Here is a 24,147-nt window from a genome sequence, read left to right as displayed (position 1 = left end):
TTCTACAACCTCCTCGCCGAGATATCTTTAATCTCATCATCATCATTATTATCACCATGAGGCGAGCGGTCCTTCGAGCACACCCAGTGGCACGATGCCTCCGCCAGCCGCTGCTGGCCGAGCATGCAGCATCATCAACATTGCCGTTTCGCCGTCAACTGTCAGCCACGCGACAACTCCAGGAAGAACCCAGGCCGTCGTTCAAAGGCCAATTGTATGAGAGCACACAACAACGTTTGAAACGAGAGCGCGCAGAGCAGGAGCGCTTTTCGCAGTATCAGACTCAAACTCCGGGCTCCAGATATGCAGCGTTAATGTTTGGTGCATATCTCCGTTCATCAAACTATACGAAACCATACTGACTAATTGCCGCAAAAGTACTCGTATTCTTCACTACTGGCGGATACTGTCTCGGATCACTCAAACCCTCCACCCCCCCTACATCCTCGACGATCCCCCTCTCCGAAACGCAACCTGTCAAACACAACACCACCCCCGCAAACCTACAAGCTGCCTGGGCCGACTTTGTCAATATACTCGGCAAGGAAAATGTATCTACCGACGACTTCGACCTAGAGTCTCACTCGGGCTCCGAGTTTTCTACCTATTCACAAAAGCCCAGCGAGAAACCATTCATTGTCGTCTATCCCGAAACAACAGAGGAGGTCTCGCGGATTATGAAAGTATGTCATGAGCGAGTGATCCCCGTGACACCGTATTCAGGCGGCACAAGTCTTGAAGGCCATTATGCTCCGACTAGAGGCGGCGTGTGCGTTGACTTCCGACGCATGAACCAAATTCTGTCTTTCCACAAGGAGGATCTCGATGTTGTAGTACAGCCAGCCGTGGGCTGGGAAGAGTTAAACGAAGAGATCGCCAAAGAAGGGCTTTTCTTCCCTCCCGATCCCGGTCCAGGAGCTATGATTGGAGGTATGGTTGGCACAGGCTGTTCGGGCACGAATGCATACCGTTACGGAACCATGCGGGAATGGGTCGTTTCTCTCACAGTCGTCCTTGCAGATGGAACAGTGATCAAGACAAGACAACGACCCAAGAAGTCCAGTGCCGGATACGATCTCACCAAACTCTTTATCGGAAGTGAAGGTACCCTCGGCCTCGTGACGGAAGCAACTTTGAAATTGACCGTGAAGCCCAAGAGCGAAAGTGTGGCCGTGGCCAGTTTCCCATCCGTCCAACACGCCGCCGATTGCGCGCGAAGGGTTGTCGAAGAGGGCATTCAAGTTGCCGGTCTCGAGATCTTGGACGATGTGCAGATGCAATGTATCAATGCCAGCAAGACGACCAGGCGTGAATGGACCGAGGCACCGACCTTATTCTTTAGATTTTCTGGTACTCCGTCCGGTGTGAAAGAACAGATTGGTATAGTCCAAAAGCTATCCAAGTCTACCGGCGGCAAGACTTTCGAGTTCGCCCGCGACGACGCAGAAATGAAGGAGCTCTGGAGTGCGCGCAAAGCCGCTCTTTGGAGCGTCATAGCTATGAAGAGAGATCCAAGCGACCAAGTGTGGACCACGGATGTCGCAGTACCAATCAGCAGGTTACCGGATATCGTTGAAAGGACGAAAAAGGACTTGACAGAGAGTGGGTTACTAGCTGGTATTTGCGGTCATGTGGGTGATGGCAACTTTCATGGTGAGCCTATTCCCTTCGTTCTATCTCACGAATGCTAATCTGTCGAAGCAATCATTCTCTTTAACGATCAACAGAAAGCTCTTGCCGAAGAAGTCGTGCATCGCATGGTCGTAAACGCAGTCGAGATGGAGGGCACTGTTACTGGCGAACATGGCGTCGGACTTATCAAGAGGGACTATCTGCCTCATGAGCTTGGCGAGACGACAGTTGATGTCATGCGCAAGGTTAGTAACTTCACATTTCTCCCTTTTTGGCGTCAAGCACTAACGTGATTAAAGTTGAAATTTGCGCTGGATCCGTTATGTCTACTCAACTGTGATAAAACAGTCAGAGTTGAACCGCCGGCTGCAGGAGAGATTAAGCCGTGGTAGTTGCACATAGCTAGAAGATGAATATACATTGATATCTACCAAATGAATACCCACGTCTTGTACAAGAGTGAGTCTACAAGCACAGAATTGAAAGACTGAGAATGCAATTGCTCGGCTCGCGGGACTATATACATCAAATCCCCAGAATGCATGCTAAAACGCTATCATCATCGCTTATATACAAACAATTCTTCTCATGTACGTACGTGCTGTTTCACCGTCCAGCATGCACAGTTCGACCCTTGCGTTATCTGTACTCCAGGTACGTAGGCGAATTCACCTAAAAGTCGATACAGGCACGGATACCTTTCTCTTTGCTTTGTAGTAGCGAGTTTTCCCCCATGTAAGGAATTTGTTCCAGTTGTGTTTTGTTGCTTCGGGCAGTTTCGGCGGGCCCAGGGCAGATGCTGGTGTTGTCGTTGGTCTGCCTGCGAGGGATGGAATGGACGTAACTCGATCCGGGGCCATGTCTTCTTCCAGGTCTATGTAGGACTCTCGTGGGTGTTGGTGTCCGTTGCGGTTGGTTTGGATATATGCCTCGCTGATTGTGCGCCGATGTCGCTCTTCGTCACCGGCAGTAGAAATCGGTCTTGTTTTCACCATGTGGCTGACTGATCGTTGGTGTCGACGTTCATCACGTACCTGCGTCTTCTTCTTCTGCTGTTCCTCGAGCTTCCGCGCCTTGGAAGCTTCTTTCTCTGCAAAGGCGATCCGGGCAGCTCGCACAGCGGCTGCATGAGATGTCAACTCAGCTGACGATAGAAATTCGGATTCCTTCCATGAGGAGGCTCTGCTAAGCGCTGTGTCGGTTTGCGCTCTTTGGAGTATTATTGGTGTAGAACGTCTTAGTTCCAGAGATGTTGTGGTTGGTGTGTCTGCTTCATCGAAAGAATTGCTATCATTATCTTCGTGCTCGTCGTCTGGGATGGAAAGCGTTGGACTTGTGATTCCCGTCAGACTCCGGTTCACGGTCGAAAAGTATCCTCCATCCACAGAGTGACGCTGAGGCATCCCAAGCGGGCTACTTGGTGTGGGTAATTGCCGTCGTGGATGCACATAAGATTGACCCAGTCTGCTTATGCTTGGCGAAGGTGAGATTTCACTGATTGATCGGTGAAGGTTCGACACACTATGCCGATTCTGTTGAAACCTCATGTCTCGTTCTAGATTTGTGTAGATTCCCAGCCCCTCGAGCTCAATGGAGGATCGTGACAGATCGATGGACGTCGAGGACCGTTCATCACGCGACGCCTTTCGTATATGCGCCGGTTTCGCGCTGGTCTTTGCTGCATGCTGGTGACTGCGGCGTTTCGGCAGGACAAGGAGAGGGACCTCTGCCGGGGTCGCGGGCTCTGTACTCGGCGTATCGAGCGCAACTTGGGAACTCAGACTGGACGAATACCTGTAGGAGTCAGGAGATGACTTTCCAGAATGGTGATCCCGCCATGACTTGTGAGCTGTGTTTGCGGACATTACAAGCAGTGGTTATCAGTAGTAATAGGAGCAATAAAATTCCTTCTCATGTATCAATACTGAAGTCGGCGCTTCCCAGAACGGTGCATCATCACTTGGTTGCTGTGTGCATGCCTGGTCTATTGTCTCTGAAGCGTCGAGGAGAGACCATCGTACGGTGGTAGCAGAAACTGAGGTAATCAGGGAAGGGATGCCGTCGTACTCCGTCCCTCCTATCGATAGGCCCGGCCGAAGCGCGCAGCCAACGCCACTAGTCGCGAAGGGGTAATCAACTTCGCGCTTTAGTCGTGCTTACTGTCTGTACGTACGTAGTATTTGAAAATAACTTACAGTGCTAAGTGTTCGATCTTGTGGACTAGATAGTAGAGATAAAAAAGTTCAGACGGGTTGATGCAACGCTTGCAAACGGCGTCTGGTGGTGCTTACGGAGTATAGAGGTAGGAATGAGGAAACAAATAAACGGCCGGTCTGGGCCGGATGGGGCACGTGACGCCCCTGGCAACTGGCGCCAAGACAGAAGGGAAAGTTGCATCTTTGGTCGCTGTCCCTCGTTCCTTCCTCCTCCGCAAACACTACGGAGCGCCATACTTGCTACATTTACCCTACTTGCTACGTATTACGATATTTACTGTCAAGCTATTACCATGCTGAATTTTCCTGCAGACAGTGCTCGAGATATGTGATACGCGAGACGTACTTGATGCTGTCTCGGCAATTTCCTTCTCCAATTCGTTTCTCGCAGCAATTGGCTGCTACAAGACAAGATGGTATACGAATGGGAAGGGAAGCGAGAGCTATGCTATCAAATGTACATTGTCGACAAGAAGGGCTTGGACGAGATTATGGAGTACATGAAGAATACATATCAATTCGCTCCGAGGTGAGAACAAGCCGGAAGCGTTCAATTGAATCTCATGGGAATGGAAGATCTAAAGCTAATCCTTATGTCTAAGTAAACGCGCCTTTCAAACACAATTCAAACGATGGGGGTTCCCTTCGAAACAGAACCCCGCTCATAAAAACACACAACTCGTCGCTCGGGTCAAGGAACTATGGGAGCGGAATGTGTGTCAACGGGATATGTTGACGATTTTGAACGATGAGGGTTACGACATCAAAGAAAGAGAGCTCATGCGTGTTCGCGCCAAAAATCGATGGCTTCTCCGAGTCCCCAACGGTATGAAATCGCAGACAACAATCCAGTCGCCAATCGAGACGTCCGTAGAAGAAGGGGTGCTTGCATTACAGCATGAGATGTACAACGGTCATGACGATTTTCCTGGCGACGACAATCAACCACTACCTGAGCAACCATCTGTGTTATCATCTTTCTCACCAAGCTTGTCACCGGAGGTACTTGCTAAAAGAAAGGAACGCCTCGAGCGATTACAAGCTGAGAGTGCTGAGCGATGGGCAACGAAAAAGCGGCGTCGTCGAACTCGCGGCTGGGCAGGCTTGCCAGCTGATCCGCCAGGACCACCGCGTTTTCCCTCGGAGACCACTCTCGATGAGAGCAAACAGTATCTCAAACTGGACGCTGCAATGTATCGTCAAATACGCGACGAGTTTCAAAGAATATGTCATGAGGCTGGTTTTCTAAAGAAAACGATTGCCGGCCCGGAACGATGGCAGGATGCCAAAAATAGGTTAATACGTGAATCACCGCACCTGAGAAGCGTATTTTATGTAGATCCCAGCATGCCGGACGATACTCAACTAGAGGCAAAGAATCTTGCGTTAGACGTGGTCTGTACTGATGTCACCAAACGCATGCGAACTTTGGAGAGTCGAATGACCATTGCAGAGGCCAAGAACGCATTAGGAATAAACCCAGAAGAGAGTCGGCAGATTCGACATGCATTTTATAGTACTTTGAAAGCCGACCATTTTACTAGCAAGCTGGAAGCAGGAGATGAACATTGGAATGAACTCAAGCAGCAATGGATTCAGGGGTCAGAGTTATTGCAACGGATTCTAGCGCCCGGTCTCTCAGATCCTAATCACAACACCAAGGTCAAGGCCATTGAGGTACTGTGTCGCGATGTCATGAAACGCCTTCGAGATGACCAAGCCAAGCGAGATCCATTAAAGAAACGAATTTCTAGCTCCAAACAAGCCAAAGCACGAAATCACAACAATACAGAAAACGTGGCCTCCAATGCATATACTCATGGAATCAGCAATCTGGCGTCCGAAGCGCTTGCGAGTGCATCCATGGCATCAAACGATCTTGGTGAAATGCAAATAGACCCATCCTTACTCCAAGCGGCAAACGACACATCACTTGCTCGAGCGCTCCAACAAAATAGCGACCCAGCCTTCACCTATGTCGACACCTTACTCCAGAACCCATCGATACCCGTTTATTTCCGCATCAGTCCGCAAAGTCAAACCCACACCGCATCTAGGACGTGGATTGGCAAAATAAGCTCGACGTCTCTTTTGGAGCTGCAAAATCTAGTCCAAGCAAAATATCCCGATTCCATTGTGACGAGGGTCGAGGGCGTTGAAAAGGACGAAAGAGGCGGCGAAGTGTTGCTTTTGATCGAAGAGGATGACGAGCTGGATGCATACTTGAGCCACATGCATGGCAAAAAGGCATCTTTCTTGATTTGTTTGAGTCCAAAAGTATGATGAAAATATAGTAGACCAAATAATCAATCCATTCTAAAGAACCATTGCATATATTACATTCGAGTTCGTTAATTCGTAACAGCGCGCGTCTTGACTTAGGCCTGAGTCTTGGCCTTCTCTCGTTCGGATGAGTTGTATCTATTGAAGTAAATTAGCATGTCGTCTCGCTGTTGGTAGCGTAGATTGCATTTACCGCAAAAGTTTCTCAATCAAATCCACGTGTGTCATGACCATTCTTCGGCAGCAGTAGCGCTTGCAACCAAGTTGATCCATAGCATCACTATAAACAGTCAGCAAACGATCGCAAAGCGCATACTTAAGCGACCGCATCTTACCCATCGGGAACACCGTCGTCGAGAAGTTGCAGGTATCGCTCCCAAAGATCGCCGACAACCTAGAACTTGTCAGATTTTTGCTAGTGATGAGACGGAGGGCAAAAGTCGTACCTTGCCGCAAGAAAAACAACGGACAGGGATAATCATTTTGTATGCCGATTCTTGTCTTGACGGGCGACAGCTATGGTATGTGAGGGTAAGTCTTGTCTTGGAAGTGCAAACTGCAAAGAAGAGGAAGTGAAGAAAAGTAGCTGGGCGGCATTTTCATTGGCTCCATTCGCGCCAAGACGCTAGTCCAGGACTTCTGAGATCCCCACTTTTATTTTTTATCGAAAAAAGATTCAAAGATCGGACTTGAGTAGCTGGCGGCACCTTGACAGCATTATTTCAGATTGCGTTCTTTGCGCTCGGTCAACTGCAAAGATGTCGCCAACAGAAAAAACAGTCAAGCGACAGCGGCCTGCAGATACCGGTCAAGATGCAAAGGCTGGCCGAAGCAAACGTCTCAAGACCGATGCACTTAAAGGCGATGCTGTTGTCGCTGTGTCGGAAAAGAAGAACAAGAAATCGACAGAATGGTCTCTTGACTTGATGTTCAGAGGAAATATATTTAATATCGATCCAGTTTTCTCAGTTGATGAGAAGTACGTTTTGCCTTGAGTTTCTCGTGAGAGAAGAAAAGAGAGAGAATCGATAACTAACTATATCATCTAGATATCTCTTCTTGAGTCGCGGAGATGCTGTTCAGGTATACTCAATGGCGACGCAGCGACCCGTCAAGAGTTTCACGATGAAAGACTCGTCCCACGTCACCGGACTTCAGCTCGTGCCATCGGACCCTCAGCACCTATACATATCGACTCTTTCCGGTAAACTCGTACAATGGGATTGGGAGGCAGGTCGAGAAATCACCGCCCGAGGAAACTTTGTCAAAGTGTCACTCTTCGAGATCATTCCGCTCAAAGTTCAAGAGGAGGAACAACAGCGCATGGCATACTTTGCAATCAAGACTAAGGGCGCTCGCTCCCATATTGCTGTGAATACGGATTGGACTCAAAGAAAAGACTCTGCTGGCGAAACTGTGGTGTTCGACACTGCGCATGCTATCACTCATTTCAAGGTCGTTCAGGGTGGTCAGTTTATTATTGCTTGTGCTCGCCAGCATCTCATGATAGGAACGTTAAGTCCGATGTCTAAGGAGAAGGGCGTGTATAACGAATATGAGTGGAGAGAGTACAGGCTTCCAGTCAAGCACATTACTTGCTTGGATGTTCGAGAACCGCAGGCTGCTGGTCTCGGAAAGAATACGACTATGTCAATTGACATAGCTGTTGGCGATGCTTCTGGTGTCATTCTGGTTTACAATGATGTTTTGAGTTCGATTGGCCGTGAGGGTACATCTGGTCTACCTCTACTTCAACGGTTGCATTGGCACCGTGAGGCCGTCGCTTCTCTTCGATGGTCACGTGATGGTATGTGCATCCTTCTTCACGATGTTCGAGGTAGTTAGAGGCGGTTGAGAGACGGCTAACAAACTATCAGGCAATTACATCATTTCAGGAGGAAAAGAGTCTGTTTTGGTCTTTTGGCAACTAGATTCCGGACGCCGCAATTTCTTGCCTCATTTACCATCTCCTATCCGCAGCATCATACTCTCCTCGATTGGAGCTTTATATGCAGTTCAACTAGCAGACAGGTCTATTACAGTGATTTCTGCAACTGAGTTAAATTCGTTGGCTACAATAGACGGGCTACAGCTTCCATCATCACTCGACGCATTTAACGATGCCGACGACAGAGGCGTTGAGCGCAGTCTTGGTGCAGGGTTGCCTGCTATACTTCATCCTCATCAACCCGAGCAATTGCTCCTAGCAAGTCCCAGCGGTGACTCGTCAAGCCTTACGTTCCTCCAAACGTTCAACATTCAGACTGGATTACAGGTCTCCCGACAAGCTCTTGCACGAACAAATGTGACGAATTTGCACAAAGGACCTGAAGGAACACCAATCCTACCACCCAATGTGGAGTTCATGGAAATAAGTGGAAACGGCCAGTGGCTCGCTACCATAGATTCCTGGAGTCCGCCCCAGAAAGACGTCGAGGCATCTCTAGGTCCACTTCTCGACGACGCGCAGTTACAGAAGCGTAAGGAAGTGTTTCTAAAGTTTTGGCATTGGAGTGAAGCGCAAGGAATTTGGGAACTTACAACACGTGTCGAGACCCCTCACTTGGCAGCATCCGGCGAAGCAGTCCAGATTCTCTCTCTCAAGACTCGATCGGATCGATCTGAATTTGTCACACTTGGCTCGGACCTTACCATCAAAGTATGGCAACCCACTGCTCGTTACACTGTTGCCAAATCACAGCCTCGATCGAATACAATGGAACATACCTGGAAGAATTCTACCTCAATAGACCTGTCATATACTAGTCATGATGCTACCACCGGCTCAATAACCTTTTCCGAGGATGGGTCTATTCTTGCTGTGGGTTTGAAGAATGCAGTTCATCTCGTTGATACTCGACAATGGTCTGTGTATTCTAGCCGTCAAGTTTTCTCTGTTGATAGCATTCGAAGTGTCGAGTTCCAGGGTCGGTATTTGGTTATTCTGTCTGAACAGTCTCTTGCCGTCTGGAACGTGGTCGATAATGTGGTACAAACACCTGCCGAGTCTGCCTCGTCAAGCTCGGGCTCTTCCAAGAATATTGCATTGGCTGCCGATTCATCTACAGATACGTTCGCCGTTGTGACCAAGACACTGGCAGCGAATCCTGCTGGTCAACCCAGCCGCGGAACAACCTACAGCATAGCCGTTTACAGCACCTCGACCATGACTCTGTTAACCGAATCTGGATTGGAAAAGACCCCAATTAAGTTTCTTGCCGATCCGAACAATGGAGGCTATATTGCCATTGATAGCGCGGCAAACCTCTGGCGATTCAGTCATCCCAAACAAAACATCCAAGCGCTGGCTGCGTCGACAGAGGCATCGGAACAGCAATCTTCAGCCGCGGGCGCTGGCCTTGACAATATCTTTGGTCGTGGCGGCCGAAAACTGTTGGAGCAGACACGTAGCAATCAACAACCAACGACGTCCACACCCAGACTGGAAGATCTTGGGGACATATTCGACCGTGCACCGCCTTTTGCATTACCGCCTGCAACGGCGCTATTCAAGGATGTTATCAATGCTCTTATATCCAGTTCTTGAAGAGCCCCGAGTCATGAAGAAAAGTTTGTTGTTGGTTTGACGCATTAGCATACAGCAGGCGTTGGTCTAGTCCTTTTTCTTTGTCAGGTACGCAAGATATATTAGTAGCACGTAAATAGAATACAAGATTTCAAACACAACCATTAAGCAGTCTATTGGGTTTGACGGTACCGGACTATTGGGACGACGGACGATCTCTGTTTCTCGTGTATAGCGTCTCTCGAGAGAGTATCCAGTATGTACATACGTAGTAGAGGGTCGAGTATGTCGCCAATAGGAAAAGGCGCGATTTTAGTGGCGCTTAAGGTGCAGTCGCGGTGCAGCGATGCCAATCAGCGCAGAGCGTTAGCCACCAGACTCTGACCGAGCAGGTTAGCAGCACTTAATGCGTGTACTAAAAAGACCGCCAAAGACGGGCTAACCAGCGCCCTGGGAACACACAGCCAATGCGCGTGGATGGCGCTGCAATAGTGGTGAGCCGTCACGCAGCACTAAGTATGAGTATAGTAGTCTTCTAGTACCCCGACCCGTTCTTGCTTTGTCTGGCCCCTCTCTGAGTCTCCTTCCTGGCAGCCGACTACTGACTTGTACCACCACCACCTCCAACAATTCATTCTTCAACTCTCTCTCCCCCATTCTCTCTCTCTCTGTGTGTGTGTCTGCCTGTCTGTGTGTCTGCATCCGCGCCGTCAGCTTCAGCTCGTCCAGAAGGATTGGTCCAGAATGTCTGTTTCTGTCTAGCACTCGTGACTTCGAACTTCAGCCAGATAAGGCAGACAGCTCTTCCCCACTCGTCTATACCTCGTTCTACCTTTCGTCCTTTTTATTTCTTTCTGTCATTGTATCATTTTATCGCTTATTTCATGCGCATACTCAGACAATGCTATATACGCCTCGAGCAAGCTTAATACCAGAAAACGTCATGAGCTAGCTGGCCGTTGACATACATATATATACCCTGATCCCATACAGCGACTGTTGTTGCGCATCACGCTCAGCTCTCCAAAAGCAACTTTTGTGCAACCATTGGCCAATTGTTTCAATTCTGCGTGACATCCCGTTTAAATCATCCTACGTCGCAGCTTAGCTCCGGTATACTACTTTTATTATTTAATCGCAGGTGTGAAGGTGATGGTAAGTCACAGCGATCCCCATTGACATGAAACTCAAAGGTTGATGATTGGTTCTGCCAGCCATCACTCGTGCAATGATTTCCCTGAAGTCCCCGTTGATCCCCGCGTCGTTGAGTAAGCTGGGGCCCTCGCGGACGAATCGCCGAAACTCCAGTCAACCGGCCTCTACGGTGTCGGATATGTAAAGACACACAATTACCAGTTATATATGGCTGTCCGCTAATTGTTAGGACTAGGTTTAGCGTTGCATCCGGGAACCAAGCGCCATCTTCTGTCGCTACGATGGATCAAAATACTTCAATAGACAATGGTGTCGCGTCCGACGACGATCACGGATCCAACACAATCGACGTGGAGGAGCCCGCGGCGGAAGAACCAAAGGCGACAACACCTCCAAGTATGAATCATGGGAAGCGAATATTGACCTCCATGCAACCGGAACTTACGGTATGCCACACCACATCGCGATTGATTTACCTGCTAGAGTATATACTGATGCTTCTGCGCAGATAAAAACCCCAAATGCCCAGTTCTTTGGCTCGATGCCCCGATCCGATGAGGATGCCCCTCAATCTGTCATTCATGCTCCGGCAGGCTTTGGCGAATTTATTGGGGTATGTTGACTACTTTGATGCACGGCGTATAGAAAGGCCCTAACGTTTGCTACAGAAAAGCGGCCCAAATCAGATCCATCGCCAGAATGACGGACAACACACCTCGGTCATCGGCGATGCGGATATCAAAGAGACGATAGTCAGCAACGATAGAGTAGCGGACAAGGTTAGTATCCCATGTACATATGGTATCGTGACCGTGACTTATACGCATTTTCTACTTAGAAGTCCGTCAATAGCCCTGCATCCCCACCTCCACTTACGACAACCATCCCTCCAGCAAATGACTGGTCAGATAGAGCAACACCTCGCGCGCAGACGCGGCAGGAAATCGAAGATCTTGATCGGCGCCATTCTACCAGTCTCGAGGGTAAGTATAATCATTCCAACACTTGGGAAGACCGAGCTGACTTTAGACAGATATACCTGAGGGCAACGATACCGACATATCAGTAACCTCGGCTACATCCAACTCACCAATAGCAATGATAACGGTCAATGCAGACCCAACACCTAGAAAGATATTCTCATTTTCAAGTCCAGGCATTCAGACTCGGAGAGACGAGACTGCCGCTTTGTGGACAGCGCTTGACGAGTGCTGGACTTTTTGTAATACGTTAGCTAATTTGAGCTCTAATCATCGCGAACGTCTATTCAATTCGACGAGCAAAGGAGATATGCAGGAGCTAGCATGGAAATCCTGCTGGAAACTATGTCGAAAATTATACGAGGGTCGAGAGGATGACTATGCGTCGCAAGTCGACCCTACATTGGACTTGTGCCGGGACTTTTGTCAGGCCTTGTTCGAAGTCCGCGCTCGAGAGAACGAAGACGCAGACTCTGTATTGCGAGTCAGCTTTGAGCTTAACAATCACCTTTACAATGCTAGCGATCACAATTTACCTCCGATGTTCCGGGAGCGCACCCTTGATTTCTACATAACGCTGTGCCATCGGCTCATGAAACAGCGGATGCACCTTGAGGAAGAGACGGATTCGCTACTGCATGCTTGCTGGTCATTGGCTGAGATGCTCTTTAGTATTCGGCAAAGCAAGCGGGAGGGCAAGAACCCTGACGAGGAACTTTTGGGGTCGGCCATTCAAGCTTGCTGGGAGCTTTGCGATCTCTTCCGTGAAGGATGGACGCAGATTCGGCCAGATCGAGGAACCCCTAGGCCGAGTCAAATCAGCTTTTCCGAGGCGATGCAGAAAGCCAGAGAAACGCCGGTGATGATGGTGGATGAGGACTCGGCCTCTCAATTGAACCCCGAGACACCGACTACAATCTTTGAGGACACTGCAACGATCTCGCCAGATGATGCACCGATTCCTAACATTCTCGTGCTTGGACATGCCCAGGCGGTCCAAGCCAGTCAAAACAAGTGGTCTTCCAGCTCATCGACGTTGTCAGGCCGGTCACGTACATCCGAGCATACTTCATCGACCAACACAGTGGTGACGTCGGCCGAGGATCCGAATATCATCCGGTTGAAGCTTCTCATAACCAAAGCAGCCATGGACACGGGATATCAACGAGGTAGTAATCAGACGCTATCTTCATTCAGCAAATCCCTTTCGTCAGATTCCTTCGGCTCGCTGCCATGGCAAGTGTCACTGCTCGAACAATATAAAAAGCTAGTCACCACCGACGCTGCCTTTAGGGTCATCGGAGCACCAGGTCTTGCAGGGGCCGTGGACGTCGCACGAGCGGTGCAATCGATGGTACAAAACGGGCAATATACGTGGTTACGAGATCTGTACAGACTTGTATTTGGATTCCACGTTGAGGAGGCTGTTGGACGACGAAATGTGACTATACAGACATGATGATATATGTGTCGACATTTCCTTGTTTAGATTCGTAGTGGGAACAAGTATTTCTTGTTCCTTCTTCCTTCTTGTTACAATACCTTTCCTTGTATATAGGTGTGATGAATTTATACATTTATTTTCAAATGAAAAACTTACCCAGACATTTCAACCTGTTATCTACGAAACTTCTCTCTTCTGTTCTCGCTGTTTGTAGTCAGTGTATTTTTAAGACCGGCAGAAAAGGGTGATGAAGTGACGTGTGCTAGGGATAGAGGTTTCAAGAGCCTTTGGCGATGGTCAATGGAAGTGGCCTTTAGAAATCCAGCAGGATGTTCAGCGCAGATTCTTTGGTCCAGCTCCCTTGACACCAAAGCACGACGTTCGGACACCCCCATATTTGACTGGCGAACCAGTCGTGACAAGCACCAAGATCGATCCCACAAAGCTTTCAACCTTGATCAAGGCGACGGACGGCTTGTAGAATACGCTAGAGAGTCAGCAAGGAGTCGACTTGGTAGAGAAATGGTCACGATCGCAAGAAATTGAGAGCATGAATAAGAACGAAGCAGATCTGGCATAAGGTTCGTTTGGCTTTGGTCATTTTTGGAGGGGAGTGCATTGGAGAGTTGTGCAGAAGAGAACAACGATCCAGGATAGCAGCGTTGCTGTGCATCTGGTGCGTAATGCTCTCGGCGGAAACCATGATGAGTTGATAGCAGGTCGTCTTGCCTTTAACTCGCCGTTTACTCGGCGTATGGGAGACGATACTATCATGCAGGTGGCTTTCTTCGATGTCCCTAGTCTAGAAAAGTGGCAAATATAGCGTTCCGACAACCAGAAAATGATCACCGGAAGTCGATTTATGGCCAAATAAGTAAGCAAGCATTTATTCTATCGTCATGCAGGTGTCTTCTGTATGCTTGGAGAAAAAGATCCACTTGGAAAAATCAGTCCAAAGGAGCCGAGAGTCCTTTTCACTCTTACTCAAAGTAAATACCACAGCTAACAAGTGAAAGAGCATGAGTACACACCACTGATACCATTGACTCCTGACAAGAAGCTTTAGCAATGAGGATGAAGAATATCACGCACATCGGGCAGCGTGAGAAGATGCCAAATATTACAGCAAGCCATAGGCTGTCTGGCGGGACCGAGAAGCCTCGATGCACTCGTTATATGTTCATACCGTCATCATTTGCGGTGTGACTATCGGATCAATACGTATCAGACCCGAGCACAAAACTCGATCCATTATCACGGACTATAATGCTACAGTAGCATATGTCTTGATCTGACACTTCCCGGGTAAAGGCGGCTCGACTATTGGAAAGCGAGGAATGAACCTGACTTTGCATTTCTGATAGCGTCCCACAGGAGATGTATGCAGAGTGTTGAGTAAGAGCAGACCCACCGTGACCGACTAACAGGCGAGGTTTGAATACCGTGCCGGTGGTTCTATTGGTGGCGCGCAGTCGATGAATAATTTCAAAATCAAATTAAAATGAGGAGTAAGTTAATACCAAGAGTGAATTGGGAAAGATGGCTCGGGTTGACTGGGTGACTGATATCTTAGATATACGTGTTGCCATCTATGTAGCCTGTGAAGAACTATATGCCTGTCGCTATGTATCCGGCGCAGTTTATATAGAGGTCTCGGGCAATAAACGCAGATTTTCCGTGTGTGAAAACCTACGAATTCTGCATGAAAAGACAATTCTCGAGTCAGTACACGGCCCGAAAAAAGTTATTTCGAATATTATGTGCTGGCATGAGTTTCCGACATATTGATCGTCCACTCGCCATTGCTCACGACACCGCCCGGAAAATTAAAATCAAATCTCTTGACACAATGTAAATGCCTTAGGGTGACCACCATGTGAGTTTCGTTGTGGAGAGGCCGGCCTTCAACGGTTATGTGACTGGCTGTGATGTCTCCGTGGTGAGTTTTGTTTGGGTCGTGGATGGAGACTGGTAATTTCTGAACAGTACGTACTAAGGGAGGCTAACGCTCAGTCTTGCAGAGACGCTGCATTGGGAGCGGCTCGTAAAGCGTACCGAGACGGAAAGTAGAAGGAGAGTTGACGATCTCATCCCGGTTGAGCTTTGACATGCTGCTCAGATGCCGATACTTGGATCTCCAGGGCTCGTCTCCAGACATAAGCACATGGAGAAAGGCCTGACAGATTGACCTGGAGTAGAACTTGGGAGCGGGGAAGAGGGGCTCGATTAGATAGATGTTGATGGCTCTTCCAATGCAGTGCAGCTTTCTACAATCAGTGGCAGTAAGGACCTTGTCAGTCGGACCAAGCCGACAACGTCCGAGTAAGTTGATAGCCGAGTGTTTACCGATGTTTCGGCACACTGTGAGTACTCCGTACACAGCGTACAGAGAGCCTGAGAGAGGAAGTACATAATATAAGTGTACTACTATGTATGTGGGTCGCGCTCCCCCACATCTCATTTCCTCTGACAACTTCCAGCCCAATCAGATCGAATGGAACTGCTTGGCGGAAGAAGATTCAAGATGACGTCCTAGCAAAGTTAAACAGAGCAGAACTGGCTATGTTTATTTTTTTTGGTTGCTTTCTGTGTGCGGCAAGCCGAGCGACTCTGGTAGCCGACAGCATCTGCTCCAACAGTAGTTCTCTGTTGTAGATATCGGGTGCCTGTCAGTTCGTGATCTTTGACATGTGGGTTTCACATGTCCAGTTTTCACGTGATGTGGGGTTCTCAACGGCACTCCATACTGAGAGCATAAATGGCACATACGATGTAGTAGTACTGTGGATGAATGAAGAGTACTTGAAAGCCTGTGATTCATGGAAAGCAGGTGGTGCTCCGTTTGTCGGGATGAATCCGGTAACTGAGGCTGGAGAGAACCTTGGGCAGCCCCCGCTGAAGGGGCAGCCTGCATGGCGTCCAGCCAATTGGAGATGATCACAACGCCGGCTTATCCTGAAACAGAAATCTCTCCACTGGTTTCTCCACTCAAACGCAGATCAGCATGCGCCTATTGGACGCGGGCTGCCTCCTCCGTCATGCATCCTCCAGTCAGCGGCCTCGGTCTGCCAGAGAAACCAGGGTCTGCCCACACAGGCACATGTTACATTGCTCCATCGTCCATGTATACGTACTACGTACATACATACTACATGGCAGTACGTAGTAGTAGTAGTAGTAGTATGCATGCACGCTCCGTAGGTTGTCGGACTCGAGGAAAGCGCGATTTCTTCTCTTGGCGTGCCCGACCTGACCTGTGGATTTCTCTTCCGGAGAAGGAAAGAGCTGGGGATGCGGATGGCAATGGGGGGAAGGTGCAGATGGGCGGGCTTACTTAAGATCGTCTCTCCCTCCGCATTTATTTTTCGTGCCCTTGCATTCTCCTCATTGTCCTTTCTCTTTCTGCTCTTCTCGTGTGCTTTTGTCCTTTCCTCTTCCCAGGCTGGTTCTTGGAGGTCACAAAAGAAAGGTCGGCTTGAGGCTTATAACCCTAAGTATCTACAGCAGCAGTATATATACATAGATATACTTGACGGGGCAAGCTGGCGCTTTCCTCCTCGCAATGACCGTTCCTCAGTTCGCCGGCATGTCCGGCAAGAAGTTGTCATGGTCCATCTCGACCATTGCAACTTTGGGCTTTCTTCTCTTTGGTTATGACCGTAAGTCGCCCGCCCGCGTTGCATATTGACACAGGAAAGGCTAACTTCGTCACAGAGGGTGTCATGAGCGGTATCATTAGCGCAAAGCCTTTCAACTCCGTCTTCACTGCCACAGATGGCAACTCTACCATGCAAGGTACCGTGACTGCCTTGTATGAAATTGGTATGTGACTGCTCTACATCCCGTCCAGAGATAGACACTGACAGCAACCATAGGCTGTCTCTTTGGCGCCATGTTCATTCTCTGGTTTGGCGATTGGCTGGGCCGTCGCAAATCCGTCATGTTGGGCGCCACCATCATGATTCTGGGTGTCGTGATCCAGGTTACCTCATACCCCGGCCATGTTCCCCTTGCGCAGTTCATCGTCGGACGTATCGTCACTGGTGTCGGTAATGGAATCAACACCTCGACCATCCCCACGTACCAGGCTGAGTGCTCCCGCACCACCAACCGTGGTCTGTTGATCTGTATCGAGGGTGGTGTGATCGCCTTCGGTACTCTGATCGCGTACTGGATCGATTTCGGTGCCTCATATGGCCCGGATGACTTGACATGGCGTTTCCCCATTGCCTTCCAAATTGTCTTCGGTCTTGGAATCATTGCCGGAATGGCCTTCCTCCCCGAATCTCCGCGTTGGCTCTTCATGCGAGAGCGCTACCAGGAGGGCGAGGCGGTTATTGCAGCTTTGATGGATGAAGAGACCAATTCCCATGGCGTGCAGTTGCAAAAGACCTTGGTCTTGGACTCAATTCGCGCATCCGGGCAAATGGGTAAATCGACTCCCCTGTCTGCTGTCTTCACCGGAGGCAAGACCCAACATTTCCGTCGTATGATGCTTGGTGCCTCCTCGCAGCTCATGCAGCAGATTGGTGGGTGCAATGCTGTCATCTACTACTTCCCCATTCTCTTTGAGAAATCCATTGGTCAAACACATACCTTGTCTTTGCTCTTGGGTGGTGTTAACATGATTGTTTATTCCATCTTTGCCACCATGTCCTGGTTCCTGATTGAGCGTGTCGGACGACGGAAGCTTTTCCTCTACGGAACTGTTGGTCAGTGCTTGTCTATGGTCCTCACTTTTGCTTGTTTGATTCCTGGTACTCCCAGCGCTGCCAAGGGTGCTGCCGTCGGTCTGTTCACGTACATTGCCAGCTTTGGTGCTACGTGGCTCCCCTTACCCTGGCTGTACCCTGCTGAGATCTCGCCCATCAAGACCCGTGCCAAGGCCAACGCACTCTCAACTTGCACCAACTGGTTGTTCAACTTTTTGATTGTCATGGTTACCCCGGTTATGATTTCGAACATTGGCTGGGGCACTTATCTCTTTTTCGCGATCGTGAACGCCTGCTTCTTGCCAATTATCTACTTCTGGTACCCCGAAACTGCACGACGATCTCTTGAAGAGATTGATCTCATCTTTGCCAAGGGTTACACCGAGAAGATCGGCTATGTCCGGGCCGCTCGAGAGCTACCATACCTTACTGACGAGGAGATTGAGCGTATGGCTATTCAGTATGGCTTCGGTCCTGCTGAAACCACGGAGTCTCAGGAGAAAGTTTCGGCGCATAGCGATGAATTTGTCGCGGCTGCCGCTACCCCGCCAGCAGGTGAAGAGCATGTTTCAAAGATTGCTTAAAAGTGATCTTATCTCACGTGTGAGATGAGTCCTAATATATCATCGTTCATGAGTACACATCCCTATTAAATGATTGATTGTTTGGATAGATGCACATAAGGATAGATAAACTCTCCCCCTATTACTTTATAGAGCTTGCGTCAAGCTCGGTTTTCTAGTCGAGCCTCTTCGCGGTCGTCATTTTCAATTTTGTCTTGGTTATGGATACTGGGGAGGGAGGCACTCTTGCTTTTCATGATGTTTTGAATGATTTTCCTTGGATACCACTAGAAGATGTTAGGATATACCTTGTGATCTGTTTCAAGTATTACTCATAGTTGTCTTGATGATTGTACTAGTACGCTCTCAATCTGATACCTATGTATGCTTGCATCATCTACTAGACCGGCAGGCTGGTAAAAGAGTAGCAGATAGTATGTACAACAGAGTTTTGCGCTATACCAGTGTGTGTTTGGGGCTTCACTTGATCAAATTATGTAATCAGGTCATCAGATCTTGCTAGTTGATGCAGTATATCGAGCAAGCCCAGTTGTATTTTTTTCGATTAGGATGATGCAGCAATAGCAATAGGTAGGATTGTGTTCTTGTTCACTCTTCTTTATTTCGATGGTTCAACTCTAATACAATCCGTCGAATTTGCTCAATAACTCCTTCTCCAAATTCAATCTTTCCTTCTCCACCACGCACAGCTCTTAAGGAGGGCTGGTTCAAATGGTTATGTTGAATCATAGCATTCCCCTCTGAATCGCTCTTTCCTTACCCAAGACAGTACCTCGCGGTAACACAGAGTGACAGTATGCGGCAAAGCCAGCTTTTGCAACGCATACGAGACGATCAATCCCAACTTCTCAGTCGTTTGCCGAAAAAGTCTTCGGCCTTGAATCTCTACGTCAATCTTTTCAGGATCTGAGCCAGCGCTCTGCTCGGCAACGATGAACAAAGACTCGGAGGCCATGACATTGTCTATCAAGTCCAGCTCGTCGGAGAAATCAGAGGCATAGAATCCCGGACCTATGGTATTCAATCTCAGCTCTTTCAGGAGATGCCTGACAGCTAGTTGGAGGAGATTCCAGTCGTTGAAAAGGTAGCAGACCTCTAATGACTTGGTTTCTGAATGGGTACCTGCAGGCAGACCAAGGAACCATTCGCTCGGAAGAGCGTGTTGCCAACACCTCAGACGTTCAAGGAGCGATGACAGTTCTGTTTGCAATTCTGCATACCCACTGACATCCGCGCACATCATCTTATCCTTCAAAGACAGTATTGAAAGACAACACGCATCCAACTCAGTGGCAAGAGTATAACAGTCGCACAATTGACGAGCCTGGTCATCACTATCAACAGCCCACATCGCCCAATTTTCACGGATAGGTCTAACCCCAGCGAATGCCATACTGACAGCATTATGGCGAACGGCATTGAAAAGCGCAATTGATGTGCTGTCTTGAAAGTTCAACCTGTCTCGCTTCCTGATTAAAGCCTCTGCACCGTCCTGGTGGACTAGTAAATTCGGTTTCAGGTCACTCTGCTTTTTCGTGTACTGTAGATGCTCTCCATGAGCAAGAAGGACAACGGCAGTCAATGTTTCTTTCGTAATGCTATCCCTGGGATTTTCGATTGCCTCTGAAACGCTTCGGATTGCACGACTCAAGAGCCGATTCAATTCTCTACGGTAAAGGCGCCCGCTCTTGTCGCACAATCCCAGAATCAGGACAGCAAACCATGTCGTGGCGAGCGCCAGGGCTGAGTCTGATGTAACTCTGTCATAGAGGTTTTGAAGGAAGTCAAGGTGCCCATGACTTGATCTTCTATCTTTCTTGTATACAATAGTACTTGACTTGAACAAAAAGGTCAATGCACGAATCTCCACGCTTTGCGAGAGACCCTTGGGCATAGTACTGCGTATCTGCTGATCAGACGACTGATTCTGAAGTCTTCGTGCATCTTTCCGTCGATTGCGACATAGAACGGATGCCGTCTGATTCCTAAGGATCACATCGAGCTCGTGGCCATAGCCCGGACAGCTGAATTTCAGTTTTGCGCATTGTCTGCAGACGGGGCGCTTTAGGTCACACTACCATATTGATTTATTTTAGGGTCCTGATTAGTAGCTGACTGCAAGGAATCGCTTACCTTAACGTGGCGGTCTTTACACCTCTGACAACCCCGTGCAGGCCCGCGATAAACCATCGAATAACCGAATGTTGCCTTGCGATATCTTCCACCCAAAGCAGGTTTTTATGGAACCCAGTAGAAATTCTCCTGCTAAAACCAATATCGACGCAGTGGTGTGTAAGAAGGGAAATTGATATCAATCAAATCGGATGATTGATGCCGAACCCAAACTCTGTCGCAAGAATTACCGTTTGTGGTTTAGTATCATTGCCTCAACGGCAACCCAAGGAAGTAATTCAAGGAGTAGATGATTCAGTAATAAGCAGCTTAAATATTGATTCAATCAATCGATAGCTGACTTTGCGCTCAAATTAATCTTCTCGCTCTTTAATGATTATAAAGCACAATTGCATCAATCGCGTTTCTCTCAAGAATTACCGAAATAGGAAACAAGTCCTACATGTTGAGAAATCATCTTGGAAGCATGGTTGCTGTCAATAGCGATTCTTTTGTCTATAAAAAGTCCCTCTATGTCTCTCTTCTTGACTTCGATTGTCAAAGTATTTCAACTACAAAATGCAAGCCTTCAAATACCTTGGTAAATTGCAAGATAAGCGTGTCCTCGTCTTCGGAGGGACCTCTGGGATAGGCTACGCTGTCGTTGAGGCGCTACTAGAGCATGGAGCACAAGTTACCATATCTGGATCCAAGTCTGAAAAGCTGGGCAATACCATCAAGCGTCTCCGCTCATCTTATCCAGACCTAAAAGATGGTCAAATCAGCACCTCTGTATGTGACTTGACCGGCTCTGAAGGCTTAGAAGCCAGAATCCGAGAGACGCTCCATGTTGCCTCGAAAGGTGCAGAGCAAAAGATTGATCACATTGTCTTCACCGCTGGGGACAGAGTTGACGTTGCCGGGGGAATCACAGGCACTGATATCCACGTCATCAACTCCTTGATGGGCGTACGAGTCTTTGCCCCGGCCTTGATAGCCAAGGTCATCGCCACAACTGACTACGTGAATAAATCAGCAACGACATCATTCACTTTCACCTCGGGGACTGCCCATATTCGGCCTCGCCCTACTTGGCCCATGGTGGCCATGCTTTCCGGTGCATTACAAGGTCTCGCTCGAGGACTAGCTATTGAACTCGCCCCTATTCGCGTGAACGTGGTGAATCCCGGATTCGTTGAGACGGAACTTGCAAGTGGGCGGCCAGCTGAGTTTCTGCAAGAGGTCAAGGAATCCACTTTGACGAAAAAATTGGGGAAACCAGAGGATATTGCCGAGGCTTATTTGTACTTTATGAAGGATGCTTCAGTAGATGGCACTGCCATTGTTTCTGATGGTGGTAAGACTTTGTCAGGTTGATGATGTTGCGATAGCTGGACCATTGGAAGTTCTTTATTAGGCCTGTAGTCATGCTTTCATCTCATGGTTAGATAGTCAACAGTCACAATGCTAAAATAATTTGGTGCTCTGCGACAGAATCTCTCCCGAGTCTTGCATAAAGAAATAATGATAATGTAATTCTATGAAGAGCACTGTGACATAGTACGCATATAAATCATGTCCACCATGTAACCGTCAGATAAGTACTACTACAGCAACCGACTAGGATGTTACAAGCTGATCCAGAGATCACAGACTCTCTGAATCCACGTAAGATGTATCACCAAACTCGGACCAATAACCTAGCCCGAAGCAATGCAGATCTATGAGTTCCTTGACAAGTCACTGGTGTCCGGCCAAGCATCTGCTATTAAGACAATAGGACTTCCTGATTCAATGACTCTATTGAGCTGTCTACCCAACAGGTCACTAGTTTGACCTAGATAAGAAAAATTAACTCTACGCCTCGCCCTCTTATACCGTACGTATCATTCGATGATATATAAAAGCGAGGGCAAGGAGAGTTTATAGAATATGGGGAAATGTAGAAAAGGTTTCTTCTGTAGAGAAAAATGAGATATCTTCTCATTGGCAGTCATAGAAGTTCACATTAGGTGGACCGATGAAGCCTCGAAAGAAGACGAAATAAGATATTCATATACTACGAGCCGATGTGACTGACGGGTATGTATGTAAAATTAGTGAAAAAGACTAGTTTTCAAGTAAGATAAAATACTGCTTGCCAATATAGCTCAAAGATATCCGACGAATCACAACAAGGGCTTGTGGTTTAGTGGTATAATACTCCCTTAGCATGGGAGTGGTCCGGGGTTCGATTCCCCGCGAGTCCAAAATTTTTTCCTATTCTGCTCCATCTATTATTATTATAAGCCTGTTCCTACACAACTTTATTATTATTCTTATGAAAAAATAAACTTTAGCTATCCATCGAGTTACCCTAATAACTGCATATAGGAATTAGAAATCGTTAATAGCTTCAATTATGTCACGGACCTGGATTCACCTTAGTTAAACAGCGTTGTGTCGAGGTACGCTAGGCTTTATTAAACCATATAAAGGTTTAATAGTTATTGTTAATAAGGTAGACTAAGTAAATAGAATAATAATAATTAATATAGAACACTAAAGTCTTAATATAACTAAGATAAAAAAGATCTTTTATATAGCTTAATATCTATATAAATATAAATATTTTACTAATTTTTATTATTATATTTAAATAACTTATATTAAAAAGCTATAAAGAATAACTAAATATATARTAAATAAATATATTTATATAGATTTTTTCTTAATATATACTTTAGTATATATATTCTTAAAATATATACTCTATATATATTTTACTTATATATTCCTACGTATACTTTAGTATATACTTTTATATTATATACCTTCTCTTAGTTATTCTCAAGCCCGTACCTTTAGCTAACCGCCCGTGTATTAAGTCGTGGAATTGACTGGTTGTAGTGTTAGCTGCTATGACTAGGCGCCTTCCTTTAATAGTACTACTAGATTCTGCCTAGTATCATGCAAGTTGGTTTCGTAACAGTTTGCTGGCACTCGAGATAAAGCACCACCTGGGTTATAGCACATTTTTTGGCTATCTGAATTAGGTGCTTATATCCAGGGTTSACGAACATCTCCGTCCACATGAATCGAATTTTTGAAATTGCGCGCCTAGATCTAGCTAGAAATAGTTATAATTTTTATAGTTTATTTACTAAATCTAGTACTATTAATTAATCCTAATTTTACTAGATTAATTATTAGTAATAAAAAAAATATTATAATAATATTATTAATAAATAGAAATCTTATTCTATAAAATATTTCTTATAATATAATAATATTATAATAATAATAATAACCTAATCCTAATATATCTAGCTAGGGATGTCTAGGTCTATTTATTAAATCTTATAAAAAGAAAACTATAAGCTAATATACTTAATCTTTAAATAAAAATTCTTTTTTTTTAATATTAGGCTTTAATATCTATTTTTATATAGAATTTAGAGTTAAATAATCCTAAACTTAATAATATAAAAATATATATTATAATAAAATTTATATTATATTAT

The 24,147-nt window shown here is 47.0% G+C and overlaps 8 protein-coding genes across 8 annotated transcripts; 6 read left to right on the top strand and 2 right to left on the bottom strand.

The window, feature by feature from the left end:
- Window positions 1–56: 56 nt before the first annotated feature.
- BHQ10_003152 (uncharacterized protein) lies at window positions 57–2,024 on the top strand (the record flags this gene model as incomplete). The annotated part of the gene is made up of 4 exons (XM_040875377.1): window positions 57–321; window positions 379–1,653; window positions 1,702–1,877; window positions 1,932–2,024. 4 exons carry the CDS (start codon window positions 57–59, stop codon window positions 2,022–2,024), a joined length of 1,809 nt encoding a protein of 602 aa, XP_040731656.1.
- A 276-nt stretch (window positions 2,025–2,300) lies between these two features.
- BHQ10_003151 (uncharacterized protein) lies at window positions 2,301–3,497 on the bottom strand (the record flags this gene model as incomplete). The annotated part of the gene is made up of 1 exon (XM_040875376.1): window positions 2,301–3,497. One exon carries the CDS (start codon window positions 3,495–3,497, stop codon window positions 2,301–2,303), a length of 1,197 nt encoding a protein of 398 aa, XP_040731655.1.
- Window positions 3,498–4,261: 764 nt separating this feature from the next.
- On the top strand, window positions 4,262–6,131 carry BHQ10_003150 (uncharacterized protein; the record flags this gene model as incomplete). Its single annotated transcript, XM_040875375.1, has 2 exons — window positions 4,262–4,377; window positions 4,451–6,131. The coding sequence occupies 2 exons, from the start codon at window positions 4,262–4,264 to the stop codon at window positions 6,129–6,131; spliced, it is 1,797 nt and encodes a 598-aa protein (XP_040731654.1).
- A 758-nt stretch (window positions 6,132–6,889) lies between these two features.
- BHQ10_003149 (uncharacterized protein) lies at window positions 6,890–9,678 on the top strand (the record flags this gene model as incomplete). The annotated part of the gene is made up of 3 exons (XM_040875373.1): window positions 6,890–7,110; window positions 7,181–7,938; window positions 8,009–9,678. The coding sequence occupies 3 exons, from the start codon at window positions 6,890–6,892 to the stop codon at window positions 9,676–9,678; spliced, it is 2,649 nt and encodes an 882-aa protein (XP_040731653.1).
- A 1,415-nt stretch (window positions 9,679–11,093) lies between these two features.
- BHQ10_003148 (uncharacterized protein) lies at window positions 11,094–13,251 on the top strand (the record flags this gene model as incomplete). Its single annotated transcript, XM_040875372.1, has 5 exons — window positions 11,094–11,258; window positions 11,321–11,425; window positions 11,481–11,591; window positions 11,651–11,795; window positions 11,846–13,251. 5 exons carry the CDS (start codon window positions 11,094–11,096, stop codon window positions 13,249–13,251), a joined length of 1,932 nt encoding a protein of 643 aa, XP_040731652.1.
- A 3,547-nt stretch (window positions 13,252–16,798) lies between these two features.
- On the top strand, window positions 16,799–18,532 carry BHQ10_003147 (uncharacterized protein; the record flags this gene model as incomplete). The annotated part of the gene is made up of 3 exons (XM_040875371.1): window positions 16,799–16,895; window positions 16,951–17,058; window positions 17,112–18,532. 3 exons carry the CDS (start codon window positions 16,799–16,801, stop codon window positions 18,530–18,532), a joined length of 1,626 nt encoding a protein of 541 aa, XP_040731651.1.
- Window positions 18,533–19,120: 588 nt separating this feature from the next.
- BHQ10_003146 (uncharacterized protein) lies at window positions 19,121–20,722 on the bottom strand (the record flags this gene model as incomplete). The annotated part of the gene is made up of 3 exons (XM_040875370.1): window positions 19,121–19,234; window positions 19,293–20,606; window positions 20,666–20,722. 3 exons carry the CDS (start codon window positions 20,720–20,722, stop codon window positions 19,121–19,123), a joined length of 1,485 nt encoding a protein of 494 aa, XP_040731650.1.
- A 501-nt stretch (window positions 20,723–21,223) lies between these two features.
- BHQ10_003145 (uncharacterized protein) lies at window positions 21,224–22,021 on the top strand (the record flags this gene model as incomplete). Its single annotated transcript, XM_040875369.1, has 1 exon — window positions 21,224–22,021. The coding sequence occupies one exon, from the start codon at window positions 21,224–21,226 to the stop codon at window positions 22,019–22,021; it is 798 nt and encodes a 265-aa protein (XP_040731649.1).
- Window positions 22,022–24,147: the final 2,126 nt, after the last annotated feature.

The sequence above is a fragment of the Talaromyces amestolkiae genome (genome assembly GCF_001896365.1).
Source record: "Talaromyces amestolkiae strain CIB chromosome Unknown scaffold5.1, whole genome shotgun sequence".
NCBI classification, from domain to species: domain Eukaryota; kingdom Fungi; phylum Ascomycota; class Eurotiomycetes; order Eurotiales; family Trichocomaceae; genus Talaromyces; species Talaromyces amestolkiae.
Note: the sequence above shows the minus strand (reverse complement) of the source record. Positions and strands in the feature narration are given on the sequence as shown.